The 26,173-nt window shown below is 38.4% G+C and overlaps 1 protein-coding gene across 2 annotated transcripts in view; it reads right to left on the reverse strand.

The window, feature by feature from the left end:
- The window catches only part of CSTPP1 (centriolar satellite-associated tubulin polyglutamylase complex regulator 1), an 88,582-nt gene that overhangs the window by 30,273 nt on the left and 32,136 nt on the right, over positions 1-26,173 (reverse strand). The window contains exon 5 of one of the 2 annotated variants that reach the window (XM_072864120.1): positions 21,116-21,205. The exons of the other annotated variant lie outside the window; for it this stretch is intronic. Coding sequence (XP_072720221.1) covers positions 21,116-21,205 — 90 coding nt within the window. The remainder of the gene's footprint in view (positions 1-21,115; positions 21,206-26,173) is intronic. 2 annotated transcript variants of the gene reach the window in all.

The following is a 26,173-nucleotide window of genomic DNA, read 5'->3' on the forward strand; positions in this document are numbered from 1 at the left end:
GTAAAAATGTTAACTATTCTAGATGTTACAAGGAAGCAATGAAAATACTTTCTATTCTTCCTATAAGGAAACAAAAAGAAAACTATACAACTACTACAAGTCTCTGGTATAGCAGGAATATGTGGAGATGCAGGAGGGGAGTTTGTGGCTGCAATAATGTGCCTTCAGATGCTAAATAGGAATAGGGTCAGAAAAGTTTTGACTAGATAAAATTTATGCTTTGTAAAACAAGTATAATTTATTATTCATCTTCCCAGTATTTTAATTTTTGTAAGTGTGAATATGGCTGGTCAGCAACATAAAAAAGATTAGTATGTAGTGATAATGACATCTCAGCAAATGGCCATAGCCGACTCAGAAATGTCCAAAAGCTGTAAGGAAAAAAAAATACGTGAATGAAGGGGTAAAATTAAAGCAGGTGAAATAGTATCTAGGATTATTAAGCAGAAAGATAAAAAATATTTATTATTTTCTCAAAAAAGTGACAATGTTCAGCTGAGTCACAGGTTTGTCACAGATCAAACAGCACTAGCTGCACATAGGAAGTCTGGGATTCAGTCACAATTCCTCCCCTGCCTGGGAATACAGGAGAAGAATACAGTGGTCTAATTATTCATGTTTGAGGCACTTTAACAGGTTAAAAGTTGATACGTAACACTATAAATAGAGACCTCTAATCCTTTTATGAACTTGGCTATCATGGCCTGCAAGCATTAATGGAAATAGAAAACATGGCATGAATGAACAATCTAGAGAATTGAATAGTTATAAAAAGACCAAAGATGATACTATCCCTGAAAATCAGGGACAGCAGTTACAAGACACTAGTACATTTGCATGTTTCAGGTAGAAAAGATATCACCACTTTCCTATGCAGAGATTGAAAACAAACAAACGAAAAAAACCCCTAAAAACCAAAGCACCGGCACTCTCATTTTCCCAAAAGTGGTTAAGATCCCTTGGAGAAAGAGGATCAGGGAAAACCCAGTGATCTGTGATACAGAGGCAAACTAACATAGAGAAGTGAAATATGGAAGTGGCTAGAGGAACTCTGCATGATCCTCAGGTGGAAGATGACAGTATACCTCACAAACAAGCCTACATATAAGGTTTTCTTTAAAGAATTTTCTCTAGGGAGACTTGGAGAACCTAGCACTGGTACCTCAGAGAGAATGGAAGTACAGGAGCTAAGTTTCAGTCAGACCAACAAGAGGGTTCTAATTCAGGCAAAGGGACTGCAAAATCAGGAACCCGGCATGCAGTGAGAAAAATCATCATTATTCCATCCTGCATCAGGTCTGAGACTGAAGAAGAATAATACGTGCTATTACACGAGGAAAGTTCAGCCAGTCTGGTAACTGTGACACTGCTTACTTCCTCCCACTGTGCACCTGGCGATGCTGGTGTGTGGCACACAACAGAGGTCTTCCCATTTCTTAAGATGATGAATTGCAGTGCTGAATGTGCAATATTGCCTTTCTTGCTCTGAACATTAGCTAGAGCTGAAGTAGAACCTATAAGGCAAAGCACTTCTTTCCTCTTATTTACATAAGACAGGCACAATCTCATCCTCTTCTCTTAAAATTACATCCCCCAGACTTTTCACTTTCAAAGCTGAAGGCCTTGGGTCAAGAGAGACTCTTCTGTCAGAGAATGCCAAGGGAATTAGAGTACCTAATGTAATCAGAGACCCAGAGATATGCTATTGCCCACTCAGTACAGAACACCCACAGGACAGAGTCTTGCATTTAGTCAGACACCCAACACTAGCTAGATCCTTCAGTTATGGGTCTGGTCTCAAAATAATGTTGAATATTTTCCTCATTAATTTGGCTGGGTAGGTTATTGCTGAAAGCCTAATTGTGCATTATTGCTAACTGAACGGATGAACAGAATCCCCAATGAAGAGATCTGAGAGCACTGAGAAGCAGACAGTCACTAGTGTTCTAAACAAAGCCTCTCTTTATTAAGCTGGCTAATATTTAAATTTTTAAAATATAAGGACATATGTGTTGCTATTTCTAGGTTTTCCTCCTCTGTTCCAAGACAGATCATCCTGTGAAATTGGAGCCCAACATCAGCTGTACAGAAGGAAGGTCTTTAAGTGATAGTACATGATACCGCATTTAACAGCGTTCCTGTGCCAGTCTGCATAATGAGTGGGGGATGAAAAGCAATCGTTTTTCTTCATGTACAGCTCAGTGAGGACAGTTCCAAGCCTGCCACACAAAACTTCTTTAATAATGGAATCCAGTGCCTTTGATTTGAGGAACACGCAAAAGAATAAACAACCTATTAATCTAAATTTTCTCGTTTGCCTGAAAGTACAAAGCGGCAATGAACAAACCTCTTGGCTACATTAAGTGTACTGAAATGCAAAACTGCTTCTTTTCTCACCCTACAGTTACTCAGGAAAAAGGAGGGGGGAGAAGAGGGAAGGGAGAGAACAGGCAAGGGAAGCAGAAATGGTTTTAATATAAATTGCTCAGTCAAAACATAGGGCACAATGAATTCTGAAGAAGGCTTTCAAGTATTGCCACACGAAGGCACTTTAATACAAGTGGATATGCTCAGAAGATGAGTGCAAGAGATAGCATTACTTAGTAAAGAGCAAGAATCCTCAGGCTAACCAGCTCTCAATTGAGCTGATACTGTCAAGATGAAGGAACCGCAGGTAGTAGCTTGATTAATGTTTTCAGTGGTTTTGTTTGTTTTGGGAAGCTTCAATACAAAATGCAGGTGAACACCTTGATTAATGTTAGTCTCCTGACTGTCTGCAGTGGTGTGCTTTGCTCTGTTATTCTAATGTACTTGCAAGTCAGCAGAGGTGCTTTCATTATCCATCCACAAATTTTAACATCTGAAACAGAATTATTCTAGAAGCACTGTCAGTCTGACTCAGACCGAGTCTGCTAAACAGTTTTGGCAAATGTTCTTGATTCCCCTACAGTCTTTTTCACAGCTTGAGAAGGGGAGAGAGATATTAAAGTTGCTTGTCAAAGCAGCTTCACTACATCTATGGTTTGGGTAAAACATGAATAGTTTCAGTCAAACTCTTCTCTGTATGTATAGCAAATTATAATGTACAACAGAAAGTTAGGGGGAAAAAAAGCCACCTCATTGGCTGTAACATAAGTGGGCTTTTGGAAAAAGTGGAAAAAATACTCTGACGACTTTGGGATGAGCAGAAGAACCATAAACTGAGAAAAGGATAGGACCTATACCATAGTAGAATTAATATCTGTGGGTTAAGCATCCATAATACTTTTTGTATTGAAAGTTCAGGAAGAGGCTCAAAATACCTGCAACCAGGGTATTTTCAGTAAAATGTTATTTGAGCCAGTATACTAGTCATCTTTCTGCTCTGGCTCCCACTCTTCAGCATGCAGTTAAAGTCAGACAAGACAAATTTAGCAAGCTGTTGATAGCTTACGCTACAGTTGTAAACAAGAGATCTGAAGTTATATATAAACTGTTTTCTGAAGAAGAGAAGTTTTATGGTGCTAAGAGCAAGTTTGGCTTGCTAGGCCCTTTATACCACCACCAAGCAAAGCTATAATACAAACATAGATTTTATACTGGGTCACCTACTGAAAAGGGCAGTCCTACTCTCCTCCCTACCCTTCATTCCCACCTTCTCCATTATGCCAGCACAGCTGCCTGTAGAGCCCCATTGTGCACAGGACAAGAAACTGATTAAACTGAAAAGTAACTTCTTTTTTCCAGGTTATTTTTTGTTTGGATCAGCTCTGTGCTGTCTTCACTACACAGCCAACTGCACCCCAACAAAGAAAGGGAAGAAAATCAGGAGCAGAGAGAAGGCCTAGGACTACTCTTTTCCTCACCAGTGCCAACCTAAAAATGGTTATCTAGCCACAGGCACAGTTGTCTTCCTTTGGAAGAAGCAGTTTCCTTGCAAGCCACTTTGAAGAACAGCTGGCCACAGGACTCCCAGTAAAATTCTTCTTTCTCCAGTGTCTGAAAGCAATGCACCACCTTCCTCAGAATGCAAGCCACAAAATGTCCCTACCTCCACAGCAAACAGGACAGAGTGACAGGCAATATTTTACAAATGATAGTACATGTGACTAGAAAAGACAAATGAAATCCGTAATATTGCTGAGTTTAAAAAAAAAAATGTCAACACTAGTGAAAAAGCAGGAAATTAATCTCTTGGAGAGTAAGTTTAACTATCTCCTGCATCATGCAATTCTAAATCATTAAGGAAATAGCTTATGGTTATTAAAGCTAGAGAATTAAAGGGATAAATCATTCTGAATTTATCTACTGAAGAATCTCTTACAAGAGTAAAATCTTGAAGTAAAGTTAGTGAACAAGTGCCAGGTGCCTCAATTATATCCTCCTGTAGCCACCATCTGAAGAAATTTAGGGTCATCTTAATTAAGGACAAATGAATCTTTAACCAGTCACTTCAGTACTCAGCAATGGTGTATGAGCCTCTGTTTTGTAGCATTCAGAGGCTGTATTTTAAACGGTTTTATTAAACAAGAGAGGAGCATCCCTTGCTCTGGGCAAAAAAGTCATTAGATGCAGATAGTTCCACCCTGTCTCTCTTATGAGTTTGTATTTGACTTGGAAAGGTGCGTCTCCTTCAAAAGTGCCATGTCTGCCTTAAGGTTTTCCAACCAAGTCAATTTTCTTTCCTAGTAATGGGAGTACCTATCCTTTTGAAGTTGGTTTTTTGTTGGGTTTTTTTTTTTTTTTTAAGAGTTACTCATGATTATCAGGTGGTTGAAAGTGTAATAATTAATTTTAAAATTACCAGATTAGACTTCTCTGCAGAGAGCAGGTTATTAATAGCTGAAGAGTTCAAAATTCTGCAAAGCCACCCACACTTGGACTGACATGCCAACATAAGGCATATTTTGCCTTTGCTGTGAGATTCAATCGCTATTTAGAAGATTTACTATCCAACTTTATGAACAGCAAACAACAAACCACTCTAAGTTGAGTAAACTGAAAGACCTGCTTTTGGATCTTCACAGTTTAAAAATCTATTTTTCCACTCAATAGAATAAAATAAGGATGAGGAAGGATCAAATAACCCTTTTAGAGCATAGCCTAAGCACTGAAATTTTCATCTTATGTTACAATTTCCTGTTTCAAACTGAAATTTTCCCTGTTTACGCCTTCAGATGTTTTGGAAGTCATGCAAAGAATATAACAAGGCTTTGTCCAAGCTGTTACCTAATTTCTTGCACAGCTTATAAAATGAACAAAGAAGAACCACCTGCTATGGAATTTGTTCAGTACATGGAATAGGAAGGCAGTTAGTATTAATCAATTATTTCAGCAGTGTAAGATCTTGTTTATCTCAAAAAAACACAAGGAAAAGACATTTTAAAACATGACAGTAACACAGCATTATATTTGTATGGCTAAGCATTGTAAATGTCAGAAAATGCTAAAATTAGGAACGTGCAGAAAACTTTATCTACCTCAAGTCTGTATAAGTTATATCATAATTTCCTCCATTATGCAAATACTATTCTTAAGCATTATACTATTATAGCATTTTTCCTAGTTTCTTCATAACATCTATCATTCTTGCATACTTCATACAAATTTCATTGTCACAGTGGTGCCAAACATCTTTATTGACAGATTTTTGTATTATACTTTATTTGGATGGAATGTCACATATTTTCCTTTCCAAAAGGCGTACAGCCTACCCAAGATGAAATTCAGATAATAGGGGAGGATTAAGTTCTCTGCCAAACACTGACAATATTTTAACTACCTTTCTGATATATTTCAACTGGAAGATTCAAGTAAAATTCATCTGGTATTAGCATAGCTATCTTTCACAGACTCCTAAGCAGTATAAAAATAAATAATACAACATAAAAAAAGATTCTGCTGACAGCAGTGAATAATAGTGAGAAGCTAGGAATTTGCAGAAAACTGGAAAGAGAAACAAAATGAAACAGGTAAAAAAAATCAGGGGACAAAAAGACAAAGATAATGATAAGTGTATCAGGAGAAAACTGTAGTAATGATAGTCGTCTTGACATTTTGCTCCATGGGGGGAAAAATAAAGTAGTGTTCAGAAAAAGTGTGTGCTGTATTTAATATAATATGTATCATCCTTCTTTTTCTGCATAATCCAAAACATTTTCTATTTCAGTGATAATTTGGGAAGATGTCAGTAGTGGAGTGGTACTTAACATATTAAAAAATTAAAAGCAGATGTTCATAATTTCTATCAGAATTTTGAAAAGGGTTGGCTCACAAGCTCTCAGCACTGCTGAGAATTGATTTTCAAAGTCTGAAACACCTGGGAAATTTTATAGGACTAGAAAAAAAGCTGAAGTTGCTTAGCCCTTAAAAATTATAAGATCAGGGGCTTACTCTGACTGAAGTGGCTACCCAACAAGAGCACGCAGTATACCAATGAGTGCAAGGATGGGGTTGAAATAAGGCCTAAAGTGCTGCCATCGGTTGAGATAACCTACCATGGCCAGCTTGATAGTACTCACAAACAAAATATTCAAACAGGAAATATTGGACTTCATTGGTTAATTACTAATAGCTATCAACCATGAAAAAAATTTTCTTGATTAATTAAGTAATCTTTTCAAATGGAAACACAAGTCTAGATGTAAAAAAGCATCAAATAACAGTTAGGCTTTGAGAGATACTATACTTCATACTGAACAGTGCTGTGATTAAAAAATTTGAATTATTCAAAACAACCACCAAACATGTTAACAGGATAACTGTTATGTCTCAAAATGAGGATGAAGAATCACTGCTTAGAAGGTGTATTTCTCCTGGGATCCCCAGAATTCCCCCTTAGTTCCACATTCTGAAGCAATTTTTCAATTAATGGCCTAGAAAAGAACAAGAATTAATGATAACATTTGTGAGCCATACAGAAACTGAGGAAACACTAAAAATTTAAAAGGAATGAGTAGTAACATAGAAAAACCTCATTGACATAGTTGGCTCACACCTAGCTTAGAGTATCCTCATATATGAAACACTACATCTACAAACAAAGAATGCAGAGCGCTCCACCTGGGTAAACTGTTTCTATGAAGACAAGTAGAGAGGAAGGTGACCACAAATGCTCAGAATAATGTAATCAGGAGAATAATACGGTCCTCAGATGAAAAAAGACAGCAATGTCAAGTAGAGAGGCTGAGTTACCAGCATTTGACCAATCTGAAATACTCACACCTCAGGAACAATGGTGAGAATTGAACAGGAGTCAGAAGTGCTGCAAGAATGATCACATGCTTATAAAACATGCCTCACAGAGAGAAACTCAGTGTGATAATTTACTTGGCTTATCAAAAAGGATAAGAAATGGACTTCAACATATGATTCAAATACTTAAAATAACATAATTTTCATAAACTTTTAAAAAAATATTTTTTTAAGGTGAAGATAATCACATTGTTAAAGACTGCCACAAGTTGAGATTGCAGTAGCATGTTCAGAATTCTGATTTTACTATCCCTTAATGATACTTTTCAGTTCAAAATCAAGCCTTAGTAAGTTCTGACCTCTGACAAAACAAAAGCTATCAAATAAACAACCTTCCTCCTCTGTCAGGACAGTTTCTTTCTCACTTGGGCCATCTATCATCACAAGCAGACTTCACAAGCAACTGTTTTCTCAGCAGCAGCGTGGAACATGCACAAGGGCCACCCTACTGCATGCGTGCAGAACTACTACACATTGGTCAGGCTTCCTGCCTGTGTGCTAAAGCATGTGTGAGCACACCAGGAAGGTGTCCGAGAGCAGACTATTTCTAGCAGCCCTCCTTCCCATGAAAGCTAAGTACTTCATGGAGACCGGGCTGCAGGCCAGCCTAATTGCTCTGGCAGCACCGACAGCTGACTGCTTCCTCCTGCTATTTTTCCCAGGGGCCCTTCGGCCCCTTCAGGCTCACATGACTTAATCAAACCTGAATGCCCTTCTGGAAGATATGCAAATTATTTTTCAGTTGGACAAAAGTGTTTTGGCTCAATAGTGGTGTTACTAAGTGAAGTTTAATGATGTGCTATACAGGTCAGACTACATGGCCTAATGGTACTTTCTGGCTATAAACTCGACAAGTGTATTACTCTCTAAAGGAGGTTTTAAAACAAAGTATTAGTATATTCATTATATTACCTGATTAGACTGGGCCAAGTATAAATACAAAATGATATGACCTGTATTTTAGGGCCAGGTTTGTCAACACTGGGATTTTTGCACCTAGAAACTGCTAGGCAGTTTGAGTTCAGCCATGGTTGCAGAGTACCACACTCTGCGTCCCACCTCTTGTGTGACCTCGTACTGGTCCATTTCAATGTGCTATGCCAGCAGAAAACTAACTCAAGCAGCAGAAGTACTGAATAGTTTTCTGCCAGTTTAGCATGCCGAGACAGATCAGCACGAGATTGGACAAGTGCTGGAGCTGCCATAAGAAGGATGCAAGAAGGCAGTATCTCACTAGCCAGCAATTAGATCAGGTTATGCTGACATGGTACTGCAGCTTTAATTAAGGCATTAGTAAAGTCTCAGATGCATTCAATTCAGAGAAGACAACAGCTTCAGTTTCCGATTTATCGTAGGCATATGACCAGAATAGGTCCCTTTTTCCTGTCTAGCTCTTACCACAAGAAACTGTATCACTAGGATATCCTTCTCTTAAATACTGAGCTGAAGCTTTTTCCACTGCAAAGTAGGATAAGCCAACTATGAATGTTTCATAGCCACGTGAAGCATGACAGTCTGTTTTTAAAGCCATTTTAAAACTGATTGTGAAGAAAGACAAATTATGTTGCTTTCAACGTAATGAAAGTACAATCTCTTAAAAAAACAGGTTTCAACTTGCAGTATTCCATCTTGCCCTGGGCAACCCATTCACACTGCATAGTGGAACATACAGTCTTGTATATTGCCTTTATATTAAAGATACAATGTGGGATCGTAAAATGCATTACAGGCAACAGCACTTAACTGAATATTGGACAACTCTACAGGACACACATACTTTCCTGGTTCTCTTTCACCTGTTAAGACCAACTAAAAAAAACCAAGGACACTAGAGGTAATGCTAAGATAAAGATAGTATCAGTTGTTCTAGTTACAATAAGGCTTCTGAGATAAAGTGGCAAGCATTTAACCAAGTGCAGGGATCAGTTCTTTCTAAACAATAATGGTATCTCTACCTTATCCAGCCAGCTACATGTCCTTGTATACATTACTAGAATTAATACTACACAGAACTCTACATAATTTGTTGTTTATTTACAACCACTCTTCTCACATGCTAATGAGTGACACCAGCTCTTCAGAGGGAGAATTTGCTTTTCTTGCCAATGCACCCTTGGCAGACTCTGCCCTTGAAACAGAAGACTTCAGGGAGGGACTGAAGCCAACGAGAGGGAATGCAAGGGAGGATAGTATGATATGAGAAGAATGCCTGCAATTTTACAGGGAGAAGACCCAGCTGCCAGTTATTCAGATGTTTGAACTCACACACAGATACTAAGCTGTTCCATCAACAAAAGGTACAAACTTAGATACTCAACTGCCAGAAAATGCCAGGGAACAGGTGCTCCTCTGTGCTCTAACCTGCTTATGTACTTATGATTGAAGATGGCTGCATTAAGAAATAATGCAATATACCATGCTTCCGCCCACCCCCTAAAACAAGTAAAACATCTCTACTACAACATCTTAATCTCCGTGCTAGACAAAGCCTACACAGATAATGTTACCGGGCAGCTTCTTCAAACTCACCTGTGACTCAGATAAAATATTCTGGGACAGGGACTTTGCTTTTCAACAAGCAAAAACTTAAAATCCTTCAGAATTTTGAAACTCCTTCAAAAAGGTGAAGTCATTTGCCTCCCTTTGGTTGTCTTCCAGGATCCTATCAATCCATAATGGTGCTTTTGGCCCTTTCCAAATCACTTGACACTACTTGGAAGCAAGGGGACTGCATGCTGTAGTTTTATCAGAATACATCTATTCAGTGCATCCAAAGCTTGCAATAAAGGGCGTACACAATTGAGTTAAAAAGCAATTGAACTATCATGATGTTTTAGTGATCCCTAGACTTCTTTTGGCACTGAAACATGGAAGGCACATGCTAAAACTATAAAAGAAGAGAACCAAAGGATTTCTTGTAGAAGTATCATCCAGACCAGTCTAAGACTGCAGAACACAGTATCCCTTCAGGATCTCACCTGTATGCTAGCATGACTGGAAAAAAAATAATATAATTACACATGCAGAAATGGGAGAACAAACTCTGCAACAAATTTCAAAGATATTAACTCTAGTGGAATCTGAGGTAGTTCAGTTAAAGCCCAAACTGAATTCTGCAAAAAGTCACCCAATTGATTTCCAACTCATCCCATTCATCCATTTGAGTCTGATCCACTGTCAAGATTTCAGAAAAGCACGTGTATGCACTGTTCATCTTCTGGCGGTTTTAGGAGGCAGGGGAAAAAAAAAAAAAAGAAAAAAAAAGCTTGTTCATAATGATAGCCCACCCAAAATCCAGCTCAGTTTGTGAAGCACCACACAAGGGTTTTTCCCCTTCCCTAATTTATTAATTTTAATTTCAGCATTATAAATTAGTCAATAACATTTACTGCCACTTATGCCCAAAATTCCTCACTTTCTGCTACACTCATCGTTATAATGAACAAACTAATTATATTTTAGACATCCATCAAAAGCTACTTAACCTCGTCTGGCAGGCAGAGGGGAGCTGTAAACCAGAATTAGTTTTAATTTATAACTGTCATGGCAAGGAGAGGTAGAGTATGTTGGTTAAAATAACTGAATAAAATTTTTTAAAGTTATCCAATTAGAATCATGTTTGTATTTTGCCGCCTAGCTTTTATATTAAGGTACACAGGCATCAGGAGTAGAGACAGGTATAAAATTTCATACAAATAGATTTTTTTGTTTAAAAAAATTTAGCTAAGAATTGCAAATGATCATGTTTATAGTTTCAACAAGAATGAGCTGAAACAAACATAGCATTCAGTAGAACAAAAGTGTGAATATTTCATCAGATAGGTTTCAATTTGTACACTGAAGGTGGAATACCAGTATCTATTTCTTTGGCAGCAAACTTGACAATTTCTCACCTCCACCTTGTCTGTCACAGTTCACTGCTCTTTCAGTTTGCCAAACCAATTGTTTCAGTAGCTGTGTTATAAATCTGATTACGAAAGTGATCCGAGTTAAAAATAAGCTTTAAAAAAAATTCAGTACAGAAGTAGTGAAATAGTAGAAGAACACTGTCCTGAGTATATCTGGACAATCCCTCAGTTCGCAAAGGGAAAACAAATACTTGTGCAGAAAAATCAGCAGCCTACATGCGACTCTAGTTGCATTCAAGTCCCAAGTTCTGCATTGCACTTCCAATTACAGCAGATGGGAGCCAGTCTCAGAGGCTAAATCTAAGGTATTTTCTGTGAGATGTTTTCACTTAATTATTTCTCAGTGTTGTTGCTTTTGGTTATTTGGTTTTGTTTCTCCTCAAAATCATCACAGAAGGCAACTAGAATGCTAATTTTTCTTTAGGGCTCAAGGATAATATTATCTGTTATATCTGCATTTACCTTGAAACCATTTCAAGTTCAAAGTTATCTGAACAAGGTTCCTGAAGAGTAGAAAAGTCACTCCTGGATACCTCAGTAACTTAAAACCTCAGTATTTTGAAGAAAAATCTCTTGATACTTTGTTTAAATCAACTCTTCTGCAGAGATACAATCTATTTCATCCTGGATTTATTTATTTTTTCTTGTATTTCCTCAAAAAACTACCATAGTCTGAAAACAAGATTTTAGAATAACTTCTGGCTATAACTTGAACAATGATGTTCCACACAGACTAGGTTGTAAGGAATATGTTTGATGACACAGTTAACTCCCTGATGATTCAGGCTCCTCTACAGTCAATTACTACTACATTCCGGTTTCAAATTGATCATTGTTGTGTAACTTGAGGAGTTATGTAAATTCCTTTTGCTATGTTGCCTGCAAATGGCCTTACAAGTCAAATAAATCATTTTCTAAGAAGAGTTAAGTTAGTAGCAAGCAAATATCCAGTGTTTTGAGGCTGCTTAAAATATTAGATTAAATTAACACTTACCTAAGCCTCTTCTCAAAATACCTTAGAGCCATTCCTTAGAAGTGATTGAATACGGAGGTCTGTGCCCTGCAGAGTAGTCATGAGTGAGTAAAAAGTAAAATTCTTCTCTACCTATATCCATGTTGCATAAAAAATGCTCAAAAAAGAAAAGACAATTAAGAGGATTTATTTGCTTGTACAATGTCACTTTCATAATCTGAGTTTTTACATTTTTAATATGTTCAATTTGTACCAATCAGAAACAGAATCATACAAATATCCACAAATTAAGTATCAGATGTATTTGGCCAACACCTAATTTTGTATTAAACGTTTAGCAAACGCTCAAATACAAAGAGAGCAAGAAAAGTGTCAAAGCAAGGCAATAAATTTTAACTGTCTGGCTAAAATCAAAGGTCCACCTCACCCTCTACTGAAACTATGTGAAGTCTGAAAGAGATCAAGATGATTGTGTACATTGCGTGTGACAATATTCTGCAACCAAACCACAACAAACAGAGCTGCCACTTTCATATTTCCTCATAACCAAACCTCTCTGCAGGTTTGGTTAGTTTTCACATGAATAGATATAGCTTTTGAAATCCAGTTCTAACTAGCATAAAGTCTTTCCTTCCTTCCTCCAGAACTGATTTTAATATCATCCAAAGAACTGTTAAAAGGCAGAAAAATTCCCACAGAAAAAACTTCTGGGTCTGAACTGGGGAAGGGGCAGGGGGGAGCGGAGGGCAAGGAAGAAGAGAAGGAAGACTGATATTAAAGGATTTTTTATATTAAAGTTTTTAAATTTCAAATGCTTATACTGTTTTACTCACTCTTTTTTGTGTATTTAAAGAAGAGTTAGATTATTTTAACGGAAAGAAGCTGCAAGGAAGTTTACATGCACCTGTCTAAAATTATCTGCTTACCACTAACAAAAAAGTGAGAGTTCATTAAGGCCTTGATTCCATCAAATTTGATATATACAGATATCTAAGTAGTCTCAGTTTTACCTACCCAGCCAAAGCCTGTATGTCCAAAGACTACTTAATTTAATCCAACAGGTGGAACTCCAGGTTATAAATAGAAAAATGAAGGTACATTGAGATTAAGTGATTTGCCCAAGACACAGATTAACAGGATTAGGATTCAGGAGTTGCCAGTTTGAATTTCTTTGCTTGTCCCACATTTGCTCCAGCAGACTAAGTACAACAAGGAGAGCAGAGAAGGGAGGAAAATGCTTCCATCTTCCACTTCACATCAACAAAAAAATGCCAAAACCCTATTCAGTATCAGCTATTTGCCTACAGATTCACTTTACATACACCTAAAGCATGCCTATTATCAGAAATAATGTTTTGAGTACAAAAGAACTAATCTAATTTATTTTAAATCAGCATAAGACCTTATAAAACAAAGCTCCAGACTCTGTGTGTGCATGCGAAGGTGTGTAGAAGGATGTTGCAGATACATTCTTCTAACAGAGAAAGCCAAAAGAAATAATGAACAAAGTTTTCAGTAGCTGTATTACTTCTTAAAAAACCTGCTCCCCTTAGTAACCATGTTTAATTGCTACATCTGCTAAAGCTGGCAGTATTTACTTTCTGAGAAACAGATAAATAACATTTCACTAGATTTTTTTCCTTTAATATTAGTTCTGCAAGATATCTTAGCTAGGATTCAAAGAAAATACTTCAAGAGATTAAAATTTGATTTCAGTGACTATTGATTTGTTTCTTAACTCCTCTAGTCTAATAAGATTTAATATAGTATTCACTTTCCTTTGCTTTGCTTAGGGGATACATTAGATACAAAAGTTGTGGAAGGTTTATAAGGGAAGAAAGCATCATGGAATCAGAAACTTTCCCAAAAGGTTTATTCATGAGCATTACAGAATAGTGAGTGCCAAACTAAAATGAAATAACACAGCATCATTAGAAAGACAGATTTTGCTAAGAGTTTAACATATTAATCTGGAAAACAGCACATGTTTGAAATGCAGAGTGGAAGGGTAATTTTTATGCTGCCTAATTTCAGGCACCAAACTTAGGTCCTCAATGAAAAGGCTGCTCTACCTAAACTCCTAATATAATCAATAGAGAGAAAGATTACCAGATACTGATTCATGGCCAGGATCCCATCTAAACTGTTCAAAACTGCCCTATGGATCAGGCACTCTCTATTGACTATCAAAGAAGCATACGAAAACTAGATTTCTAGTTTGGGCATCAAACTTGTATACTCATAGGACAAGGCATGATGGACACAAGCTGCAACAAGGCACAAGCTCCAGCAGGTATTCTTTAGCTTTGGCTTTACCTACACCAGTGCACGTACTCAACTTTCCCGTGCAGCAGCCTCTTTAGAGCAAATGCCAAAATCCCACTTTGCTGGGTTTGAGATCCAAAGCTCAGCTTTTAAGCCTGTATTTCCAGACAAATAGCAAGGCATAACATATCCAGATCAGGTTCTAGGCTTTTGTGTTTCACTGCTTAAATAGAACTTAGAAGATGGCCCTTCACAGAACAGATGTGTTTAGGAAATCTTTCACTAGACATTATGTGCAACTCACCTAGCAGACTGGACCTAGGGGGAAAGAACAGTATGCTGTTTTATAAGGTGGTCCCTTGAAGAACAACATGCTTGAACAAGACCCTACTAGTTAGTACTTTGAAGCTATGGAAAAACAACAAAAGACTGTAATGTCTATATAAAAGGGGAACATTCTGAATTTAAAATGAGGGAAGATGAATAAAGAAGATACTCCAGCATATAAAGTAGTTTCTATTTTGAGCTCCTTCAAAAGGGAAAATCTCTTGCCAATTTTACTTTAGAAGCTAGCAACTTCTATACACGAAGACTGGCTTTCTAAGTGGTACAGTTACCAGCTAAATACCAGAATGCTTATGAGCCAAGGTACTTTCAGAGACGGTATACATACTAACGCACACACATGAAATTACCTTCCCCTTCCGAAGAGGGAAGGATTGTTGTGAAAGTGATACTGAGCATGCAGTTCTACAATAGAGGTGATGAACTTGATGACATATGTTAACTAATCTGACTTCTATCTTGCTCTAAAGACTTTGTCTAGAAAAGTACGTAGTGAAGGGGGTTATAACGTCAAACCTGAAAACAACTAAAAATACATCCTACATCATCCCATGTAAGTCATGCACAGTGATCTACTATTCCGAGTAAGGCAATGATTACTCTCAAAATTTTTAAAAAGAAAAAGACGACAGATTCTTACAAACAATTAATCTAAACGATATTGCTTTATACTAACATATGTGTGTTTTCCCACTTATCTCATGGTAAAAGCCTGTATCTGTAAGAAAAATATAATTTTAACATATAAAATTGAATTCATAATATCAAAAGGCCAGACATCTTGATTTTACCTCTGACTATGTGAACTTCAGCCAGTCACTTCATTAGCCTGTCTCACTTTCTGGAACTGGAAAGTGAAAACAGTATTGTCAAGATTTTTGGGAAGCTTCATTCCTTAACATCTGTAAAATACCTGGAGATCCTCAGACAGCAGGTACAGAAAACTGTCATCATTAATCATCATTCTGAAATTAAGACATCACATTTGAGGTTCTGTCCATCACAGAAGAAAGCCATGAAACACTTCTCCGCGCCTTAAGGACAATTACACTCACTCAAGTCATTTCAAGGGTTGATAAAAGAAGTTTCCAATCAGAGCAGACAGAAATATTAAAATTCTTTCAGGAAGAAGCTGCAATATTAACTGTTTGGTATCCTAATTATGTTGACTAGTATCTGCTTTGCATTGTAACTTTGCATAGCACAGCAATCCCTCTGCCACTGCTGGCAGCAATGAAGAAATTATCTATTAGTAGCATGGAGAGTGGGGATGAGAAAGAGGAAATAAAGAAAAAGCTTTGTTTCTGACATAAGACAGTGATGCAGAGACAGCTTCACACCAAAAGCACTGACAGCTTGACTTCCTTTCAGGTAATGTATACGTTATTCCGGGAATTATATAAGGGAAATTTGACTGGAAGGTAGATGAGAACTTTGAATATGCAATAACTTAACTCCAGCAGAAAGAGTAGGGAGAAAAGTAGTAATAGATAACCAGATACCAGGGCTAGAAGGAAACAAATATTTGAGAAACAAATCAAAACAAACAGATAAACTCAAGGAGTATAGTATAATGGCACAAAATAATAAAAAAAATGGCAGGTAAAGAGCTGACTAGAGAGGATTGGGTAAATAAAGTTCAGAATGAAAGTTTGTCCTACATCACATAGGAACAAAAGTGGAAGGGTTCAAATTCCATTCAGGACAATATTGCCTTTCCTCACATCTCTCCTCCCTCTATGAAAATGAACACTAGTAACACTTTGGAACCTGACATAGTTGCACTTTCCAACAGAAAAAAAAAAAAATTTCTTTTCAAATGTTCAGTTTTCTTTAGGTTTATTATGTACCCTGTGTACTCTCCAGCTCCCCTTGATACTATTGCTTCTTCTATTAAGCAACACCAGGTTACTCCATTACAAATAATACACAAGTTCTAACTGGGGAATCTATACCAGTTTATTATATCAGCTGATGTAGATTTTTGACTGCTTCTGGTACTAGACCTTAATGCAGGAAAACCTCAGAGAAGACAAGATTTGACAAGTATCTCTGTGAGCACTAGAACTAGCAAAGCTTTTGTCCTACAGATTTGTGAGTTTTGGCTAACTGACACTGAAGTCTAGGAAGGTGAGAACTTCTATGGAAGCTTTTCCTGTACCTGAAGCATTTCTAAGGGCTTTGTCTTTATACCTGAAAAACCATTTCATGAAGTTTTCAGGAATTTATCTACCTGGCAAAAAGCAGGACCACAGCCCTGGATTTCAGGAGAGCAGACTTCGATGTCTTCAGAGATCTGCTTGGAAGGATCCCATGGGATATGGCTCCACAGAGAAAAATGAGTTGAGAAGAGCTCATTGATATTCAAGTATCTCCTCCTCCAAGCTCAAGAAGGGTCCATTGTGCCAATGGAGGTGATGAGATTCATGCTTAGTAAGAGCATGGAATGCAAATCACTCTCAGATCAGCTTATGAAGGAAGGTATCAGGCTGTACATTATCAGAATCACGTCCCTGCGACAAATTCAAAATGCATCAAGCTTAAATTATAAATATTACTGACTACATTTCATAACTTATTTGCAGATTACAGGTTTTCCATAGCACTACCTTATCCCCATTTCACAAAGTAGCAGTAGCATATCAAAGTACTAATCATGCATGCAGATCGCTTCTACTGATACTCATCTAGGATTCTTGAAAGGTGCATAACAGAGCATAAACCAACAATCCTTTTAATCATATACAACACCTTTATTCATGACCATACTGATTTAAACCAGACTTACAGACATTTATTAAGGTAAGGTGACTTTAAAGTGATGTAAGAACTTCTACACCTAAGCACAGCTGTACTGTTTAGCTAAACTCATTCAACATCGCACCTTTAGTCAAATATGGACATACTGAATGGCACCAAGCCCTCAAAACGAAGTGCAGAGTAGGGACTTCCTGAGAGATTATGAGTTTGTAGGCACCAATTATCTTGCCTAACAAGAAAAGGTTTGCTAGAAAAGTTTGGTAATGTAGTTACAGCAACAGAAATTCAGCTCATATCAGTCTTTCTAACACCATAGGGAAAAATCAGTTCCTGAAAGAAATAAATGGCACTCCCATGCTTATTTTACCAGAATCACTGAATTTAAAGTTTTTGTGAGTATAAATAATAAATGGAGTGGAAGAACAGGGGGTGAAAGATTGTAGTTGTCCAAATTCACAATCAACAAACAGGCAAAAAACTTCTAGATATAGGTTAGGCCTGCTTGACCCTATAGGAAACACAGACTTTACAGGCAGGACCACACTATATAAATCAATCGGGTTAACTTAGGAAAGCTAGGAAGTGAATTTGCAGTGATGTAAACTACGAATAACAAGATGTCATGGTTTAACCCCAGTCAGCAACTAAGCACCACACAGCTGCTTGCTCATCCTCCGCCCCCCCCAGTGGGATGGGGGAGAGAATCAGGAAAAAAAAAGTAAAACCTGTGGGTTGAGATAAAGACAGTTTAATAGGACAGCAGAGGAACGGAAAATAATAATTAATAATAATAATGACAAAAGAATGTACAAAACAAGTGATGCACAACGCAATTGCTCACCACATGCTGACCAATGCCCAGCCCATCCCCGAGCAACAATCACTGCTCCCCAGCCAGCTCCCCCCAGTTTATATACTGAGCATGACGTCATATGGTATGGAATAGCCCTTTGGCCAGTTTGGGTCAGCTGTCCTGGCTGTGCCCCCTCCCAGCTTCTTGTGCACCTGGCAGAGCATGGGAAGCTGAAAAGTCCTTGATTAGTATAAGCACTACTTAACAACAACTAAAACATCAGTGTGTTATCAACATTATTCTCATACTAAATCCAAAACATAGCATTATACCAGCTACTAGGAAGAAAACCAACTCTATCCCATCTGAAACCAGGACACAAGACCACCAGAGAGAAAAACTATAAGAAGCAGCTGGGACGATAAAGACAAAAAAACCACTGGTTCAGAGATTTTCTGTGCAGCTGGACAACAGTACTTAAAAAAGATATATAAAAGGTAGATATCTTTTCACTTATCATGACATCTCCTAGCACGTAGACTACTTTGAAGAATTAATTTCCTGTGTGTAAAGGATGGTCCTTACTCTTCTGTTCACACTGAACTGGAATACACACTCTCTCTTCATAGCGCTCTTCCTCAGATTGCCTCTACACTGCTCAGAGTAGCTCAACACAGAGATGCCGGAGTTTATTCTGCAGCAATGAGCTACACGGACGCACCATAACACTCCCCATATGTCAGCTGACTTGCTGAAATAGATCAACTAGTCTCAGGCTTCTGTCAAAGAAATATAGCTCTGCAGCTTCCAGGCCCCAAGCTAGTATCTTGAGATAGTGCTGAATTGTACCATATGGAAATACCAACCCTAAGCTTAGATTGTCTATATAAACATTGCATTACACAGCACAGACATGCACTTGAAGCCAACCGCATGGGAGAAATATGTTTTATGGTTCACTGAGAAGGGATGAAGATAATTCTTTCCTCGGTTCAGGCACTTTCACATCTCAGGGCAGGTTAAGAGCCAACAGTGGGTTGAAAGCAGATGTGGGCTTCACAGAGGCTCTTATTTTCTTACAACCTCTTTGCAGAAAGTCACAGTATAAGGAATCAAGAGAAAACAAGATTTTCATCTCCTTTCTCTACCTCCTTCTCTCCCTTTCAGCATCTCTGCTGCTGAAGAGTACACCAGAAACATCATAAAACATACTAGTTAATGAAGCTAATGCTTCATAGACCTTCTACTGGATGGTCGCCTATGCATATGTAGGGTGCAGATCACCTCTCAAGACTTGTCACAAGTGACAGAAAAGATCGACCAAGTTCATTTAATATAAGAAACATGGAGCATTCAGAATGCCAGCCCAGATCACACAACTTAGAACTAATTTTATTTCGGGGAACTTCCCCACAATTTGGAATACTAACTCTTCAGGCCCATATTGGAACGTAAAAAACTCTTAATTGAAAAAATCCATTTCAGTTGGTTTGAATAAGAATGCTGCCATAGGGATGGGAAACTTGCCAAAAGACTGCAAAGCAAATAGTAATAATAATTAACAGTTGAATTTTGGATAATTGCTTAGCAGAATGAAACAATGATCACTCTACATAAGCTCATTTAAATGTTTCACTCAACTGGGACAAAAAGTAAAGAACATATTAATTTAATTTGCCAGTGACACAACCAGTGAAGAACTGTCAAAAGACACAAAGTAGCCAGAAAATATTAGAAAACAAACAGAAAAGCTTATTGGTTTTCCAAAAAAGTACATTTAGAGAGATATACATCCAGAATGTGAAGTTGAAAAAAACATTTGTAAATTAAGATGAGCTGGTGCATGTTCAGAGTTATAGTTGAAAAGGAAATGTAATACTGGGGGGAGGGGGAAACCCAAAACCAGATTAGATAAGGAGGACTTCCAGTGTACTACATTTAATTTCACAAACTGCATTGACAGAATGGTATGAACTGAATTCAGGGAGAGGCTAGCTGAAGACTCCATCACTGACCCATGTGCTACTACTTCTACAAATGATTACTGTAATGCATTTTAGATCTATGTAATGCAGATGTTTTAACTTACAATGCTTGTAGATATATCTCACCATCTCTAAAATGTAAACCTCCACTCATTTTTCCTCAGCTTCAGAAATCCTTTGTCCTGATATTCCAGAGTCATTAGTGGTTCCAGGCAGAGCTACATTGATAAGTCATAAATAGCAACAGCTATAACTGTAGGGCAAAGGAACTGCGAAGTGAATAAAGGCTGGAAATCAATCATTTCAGTGAAGGCTATTTCACTGCAGAATGAGCTTCCAGAGAACACTGTATTAAAATCCCCAGCTTAATTACCTTTAGGACATACTATAAGACCCTACTGATTCATAAAACTTTCCTACAATAACATGGTATAAAGATCTGATTTGGTTTTAATAACAAAAGGGAAAGGGCAGAAGACTGACATTTGCTCCAATCATCACTGTATTGCTCTACGCATCTCACTAAACAGAGATTGGCTAAGCTAAAATGGAGATAGTGTAACAGCTTGCAAGGGAGGGAGTAAAAAACGAGGGAGGAATTTAATATAAGGAGTTACATGTGGAAGCATTAGAATGACACTAGTGAAGGAAGGGGCTTTGGAATCTCAAGAAAGTAATCTTGTCAGCAAAATGCATTAAAATAGCCTTTCAAAAAAGAGCTAGGAAAACTGGTCCTTCTAGCTCTTCTCAATCTCCAGGTTATATGAATCATACCGATAGGGCATTTCTTTAAGTTTTGTAAGGAATCTAGCCTTCCTGGCAAAGTCAAGAAGAACTGGTCAGAGAGACATACCACTCTTCTCATTCCATGACAGCGATTGTGTGCTTGGTTGTGGTAAGCCTTCCTTCCACAAGCTCCAAAGGTAGTTAGGCTTCCAATTTCCTAATTCAAGTGTGCAGAAGCAAAGAGGCACCCATTATACCACATGATGAATGTGAAAGAAACAAGGTAAGTTTATAAGAAGATTTTATTTCAATATGAGCAGTAACAGTACTTTTTGTCTGAAGGGGAGGTAAGAGTCTGCAGAAAGGATCCTCAACCAATATAGTCCAACATACTTTCTGCAGCAGTTTTATGCTTCAGTGGTGTGTGCATCTAAATAAAGTAACAAACACCCCTTAGTGGAAGGAAAAGATCCTGTATCTGGTGTTGAACCATTCCAGGGCTATATCTAAGGTATCAAACAGCAGCTATTTCTGCTGGAAGCAATTTTAAATTGAGGGGAGAAAAAAAAAGAAAGAAAAAAGAGAAAAGCTGTTGAAAAGCACTAAAGCAAGCTGGGGCTCTAGAAAAAAGTGCCAATGGTCCTGACTGAGCTTTCTGTTCACTTCTCAATACATCAGGCCTGGAACAAGTTCCTCACTGCAAAATTTCTCTAATTGGCTGGAAAGCATTTAAGGAAAAATCTTTTTAATTAAAAACAGAGAACCAACAAGACATGAAAGCCATGGGGGCTGGGAGAGGCATATGTTGACCTTATGAAGCTTCACAGCAGAACTCTGCAGGGGCTGTTTAAACTGAGAAAGCACAGTTTTAATTAAAGAGTCCTGAGGAACAGGGAATTCAAAAGAGCAGGTCAGCTAGATTCCAAGAGGTCAATTTAAGCATAAGCAGAGGGAAAACAAGACTTCTGGTCATTTTGCCTTCCTCTGGGAGAAATCTGTTGCTAACCAAGCATTTTGCTCTGTGCTTCTCAACACACAAGCTAGCTGTCCTCTAACCACCTCTATGGGTGTTGTGTATCATTGGCAAGTGTTTAAGGGAGGGAAGAAATTTTGTGAAGTCCACCCCAGTTTCTTGACACTGAATCACATTCTAAAATAAACCCAATTTTTTTTTTTCCCAATGCATGGAATCCCAGATATGCTTATGCATACTTGAAAATAGAACTCTGTATCTTGCTAAGCTTCTAAAAACAGTGGGAAATCCTGTAAAAAAAAGACAGATCCAGCATATCGCCAAACAGAAATCCTCTTTAAAAAAAAACAAAACCAAAAAACTTTCTTTACTTTTTGAAGTGTATTATGTTACTATCACATTTAGTGAAACTAGTCATTTTTCCTTGCTATTTGGAGACAAAGGAAAAATAAATCTAGTCTCCAAACAAAAGGAGTTATAAAGGGCAATGTAACTAGAACCCATCAAGTAGCAGGGCTAACATAGAAAAATGCAGCATAAAAGCTGCTGCATTTCTCCATGAAGAACTACTTTCCAGTAATTCAAAAGGATAAGGAATTAAGTAGAAAAGTAATATCTACGGTAATTTCCCAAGAGAAACAGTAACGTTAGTGCACTTCAATTAGCGTATACATGGTTCTGCACATACACGGATTATTACATTTAAGTATTGCTTCTGTTCAGATAGATTTCTCTCTTATTGGCCCTTTGAGAACTCATGGCTAGATGCATCTGCTTGGGTGAACAAGGTGCATATTCCAAGTCAAGGCATGGTTATTTCAAGACTGACAGACAAAGCAGTAAATTTCCCTGCATCAAGGAGGAGCAACTAGCAGCCAGATTAAGCAACCAGTTCACTCACTCGTGACATATTGTCTATTTTTCTAAAATCCCAATTAAACACTCAAAAGTGGAAAGGGGGGTTGTTTGGGGATTTTTCAGTTTGTATAAGCTTGGAAATCACATCATCTTACATCTTTAATTTTATTCTCCCTTGCTTCCTCCAGCCAGGGTGCAAGCTTTGATGCAAGTTCTCATTTTTTATATGTTGACCTATATCCTCACAGAGCTGGCTTTTATGCAGTTTATCAAGGATACCCTCCACAGACGGACAAAACTAAGAAAAAGCCACCACTCACTTATAAAACAGAAGCTCAAATCTGGAATGAAACTTAAAGTAAATGAGAGGGGAAAACAGCAGTAAACACTTTTATGGCAAAGGAATAAATAAAAACAAGATCATCCTGGGAGACATGGAAGTTAGTGAATGTAACACTTTTGACAGAGGAAGACAAAAGATGCCTTCATAGTTCTTTGCAGACATAAATCAATGACAGTACTGAAGCATGGAGTAATCCCTGCCCAGAAACAAACCCAGGAGAGAAAACTGGGACAGAGCAGAATCTTGCTGTAGAAGGCAAGGGCATATTTCCACCTTTTTCTGCACAGAGAAATTCTATTGAAATAAAATGGACATTCAATGAATAACTCTCCATACAACTGACATAGGGCACCAAATGCAGCAAGATACTAGTTCAGCTCTCAAAATCAATATACCAATGTTAATCCAAGCTATACTGCTTCTAATTTCAAAACCAGCAGATTGTTTGTCCCATGCTCTGTTGCACAGTATATGATAACCATAAACAGAATTTCTTACCAGGACTCTATAACTTACCTACCTCCTTGTGGTGGGTTGACCCTGGCTGGATGCCAGGTGCCCACCAAAGCTGCTCTATCACTCCCCCCTTCTCAGCTGAACAGGGGAGAGAAAATATAATGAAAGGCTCATGTGTTGAGATAAGGACAGAGAGATCACCCAGCAATTACCATCACAGGCAAAAGAGACTTGACTCAGGGAAATTAATTTAATTTGTTGCTAATCAAATCAGAGTAGGATAATGAGAAATAAACCCAAATCTTAAAACACCTTCCCCCCACCCCTCCCTTCTTCCCAGGCTCAACCTCACTCCTGATTTCTCTACCTCCTCCCCCCAAGCAGTGCAGGGGGATGGGGAATGGGGGTTGTGGTCAGTTCATCACAGGTTGTCTCTGCCACTCCTTCCACCTCACTCTCTTCCCCTGCTCCAGCGTGGTGTCCCACCCATGGGAGACAGTCCTCCATGAACTTCTCCAACGTGAGTCCTTCCCACGGGCTGCAGTTCTTCACGAGCTGCTCCAGTGTGGGTCCTTTCCATGGGGTGCAGTCCTTCAGGAACAGACTGTTCCAGCGTGGGTCCCCCATGTGGTCACAAGTCCTGCCAGCAAACCTGCTCCAATGTGGGCTCCTCTCTCCACGGGTCCACAGGTCCTGCCAGGAGCCTGCTCCAGCATGGGCTTCCCCCAGGGTCACAGCCTCCTTCAGGCATTCATCTGCTTTGGCGTGGGGCCCTTCATGGGCTGCAGGTGGATATCTGCTCCACTGTGGACCTCCACAGGCTGTAGGGGAGCAGCCTGCTGCAGCATGGTCTTCACCGTGGGCTGCAGGGGAATCTCTGCTCTGGCGCCTGGAGCACCTCCTCCCCCTCCTTCTTCACTGACCTTGGTGTCTGCAGAGTTGTTCCTTTCACGTATTCTCACTCCTCTCTTCTGCTACAGTTGCACAGGTTTTTTTTTTTCCTTTCTTAAATATGTTATCATAGAGGCACTACCACCATCGCTGATTGGCTCAGCCTTGGCCAGCGGCGGGTCCACTTTGGAACCAGCTGGCATTGGCTCTGTCGGGCATAGGGGAAGCTGCTAGCAGCTTCTCACAGGAACCACCCCTGTAACCCCCCCCACTACCAAAACCTTGCCACGCAAACCCAGTAAACTCCTGCGCATAATACGATGTTTAAATTGTCAAAACTGTATCATCATAAAATGAGATGCTGTAGCAACAAACTATCTGTAGATAGAGTCATGATTCTATGCAAGCTTGTATAACTTTTTATTTTGATATGTACATATGGTCTTGTGTTCTAGTGCAGTGATTGTAAAGAAACAACTTAAAACTAATTTCTGGAATAATCCAATTAGAAGATGTACCACCAGCCACACTTCTAAAGAAAGCTCTAAGTTGGAAGTCTTACTTGCTTTGGGCATCACTTAGTCTGACTTTTTCTATTGTTAGGAGACTCATTCTGTAGTTCACCAATGATCTCACTTCTAGTTGCTGCTATTTGTTGTATAACATCATTCCTTCCCGCATTCATCTAAAAGCAATGTATTCCAAGGAAAGAAATCCAGGTCTAGTCCATGCCTGAGTGTGGTAATGACCATATTTCACCCACCACATTGCACAGGTTCAGCTTCTTCTTAGTAAATGAGTTTAATTCTTAAGAGACCATGAATGTTCAGAGTTCCCCTATGCACAAGTATAGCAAAAAAAATCCCACAGCAAATAAAACTGAAATGAATAAAATCAAGGTTCTAGCCTGTAACTACTGCTAGAGAATCAGAGAAATTGGACTTAGTGGATGAAAATATTGACAGCAAGCTCTCTAAAGTGATGCATTTCTGTCTCTAGTTAATGTAAAATGAAAATGAATATAAATGTATAAATATACAGGTAAACATGCCATATTTGCTCAGACTAAAAAGTGCAGCCACTGGACTTTAAAGTCAGAAAAATACATGTTGAACTCTTTTAACGCCACAACCAGAGCATAGTAACATCCAGCTGAGCTTTTGTTCCTGTGCTCCCCCTTCTCCTTCAAAGTACCTTGGTGATTACATTTTCTTCCACAACCTTTTCCATATTCACATAAAACTGCTAAAAGTAAAAGAGAAGGGAGACATTATGCAGCTAAAACTTTTTGGTTCTTTCCAACAAAACCAGGTGCCCATCGTCTGGCTGAGTCAGATGCTAGATGGATGAAGCTTGATGAAAACTTGCATTAAAAGTACAGCAGTGGGTACTTTCCATCAGATAGCTTCTTCTCAATTTGTCAACAAGGTTCACCACTGGCAGCTGCAGTTCTGGTGGATGACTTCTTCACTATCATCTCTAACACTCCTACAGAAATATGTTCTAGAAGTCTACACTTTATCTTTCCTGACTATGACCTGACCTCAGATCAGATATGTCCTCACTGCCTACTGGTTAGGTTAGTACCATACAATTTACCCGAAATCTTAAAAATATTATCCCTGAACTAATATAAATGAATTAGAACGTAACAAAGTACCTGT

The sequence above is a fragment of the Ciconia boyciana genome, chromosome 6, assembly GCF_034638445.1.
Source record: "Ciconia boyciana chromosome 6, ASM3463844v1, whole genome shotgun sequence".
NCBI classification, from domain to species: domain Eukaryota; kingdom Metazoa; phylum Chordata; class Aves; order Ciconiiformes; family Ciconiidae; genus Ciconia; species Ciconia boyciana.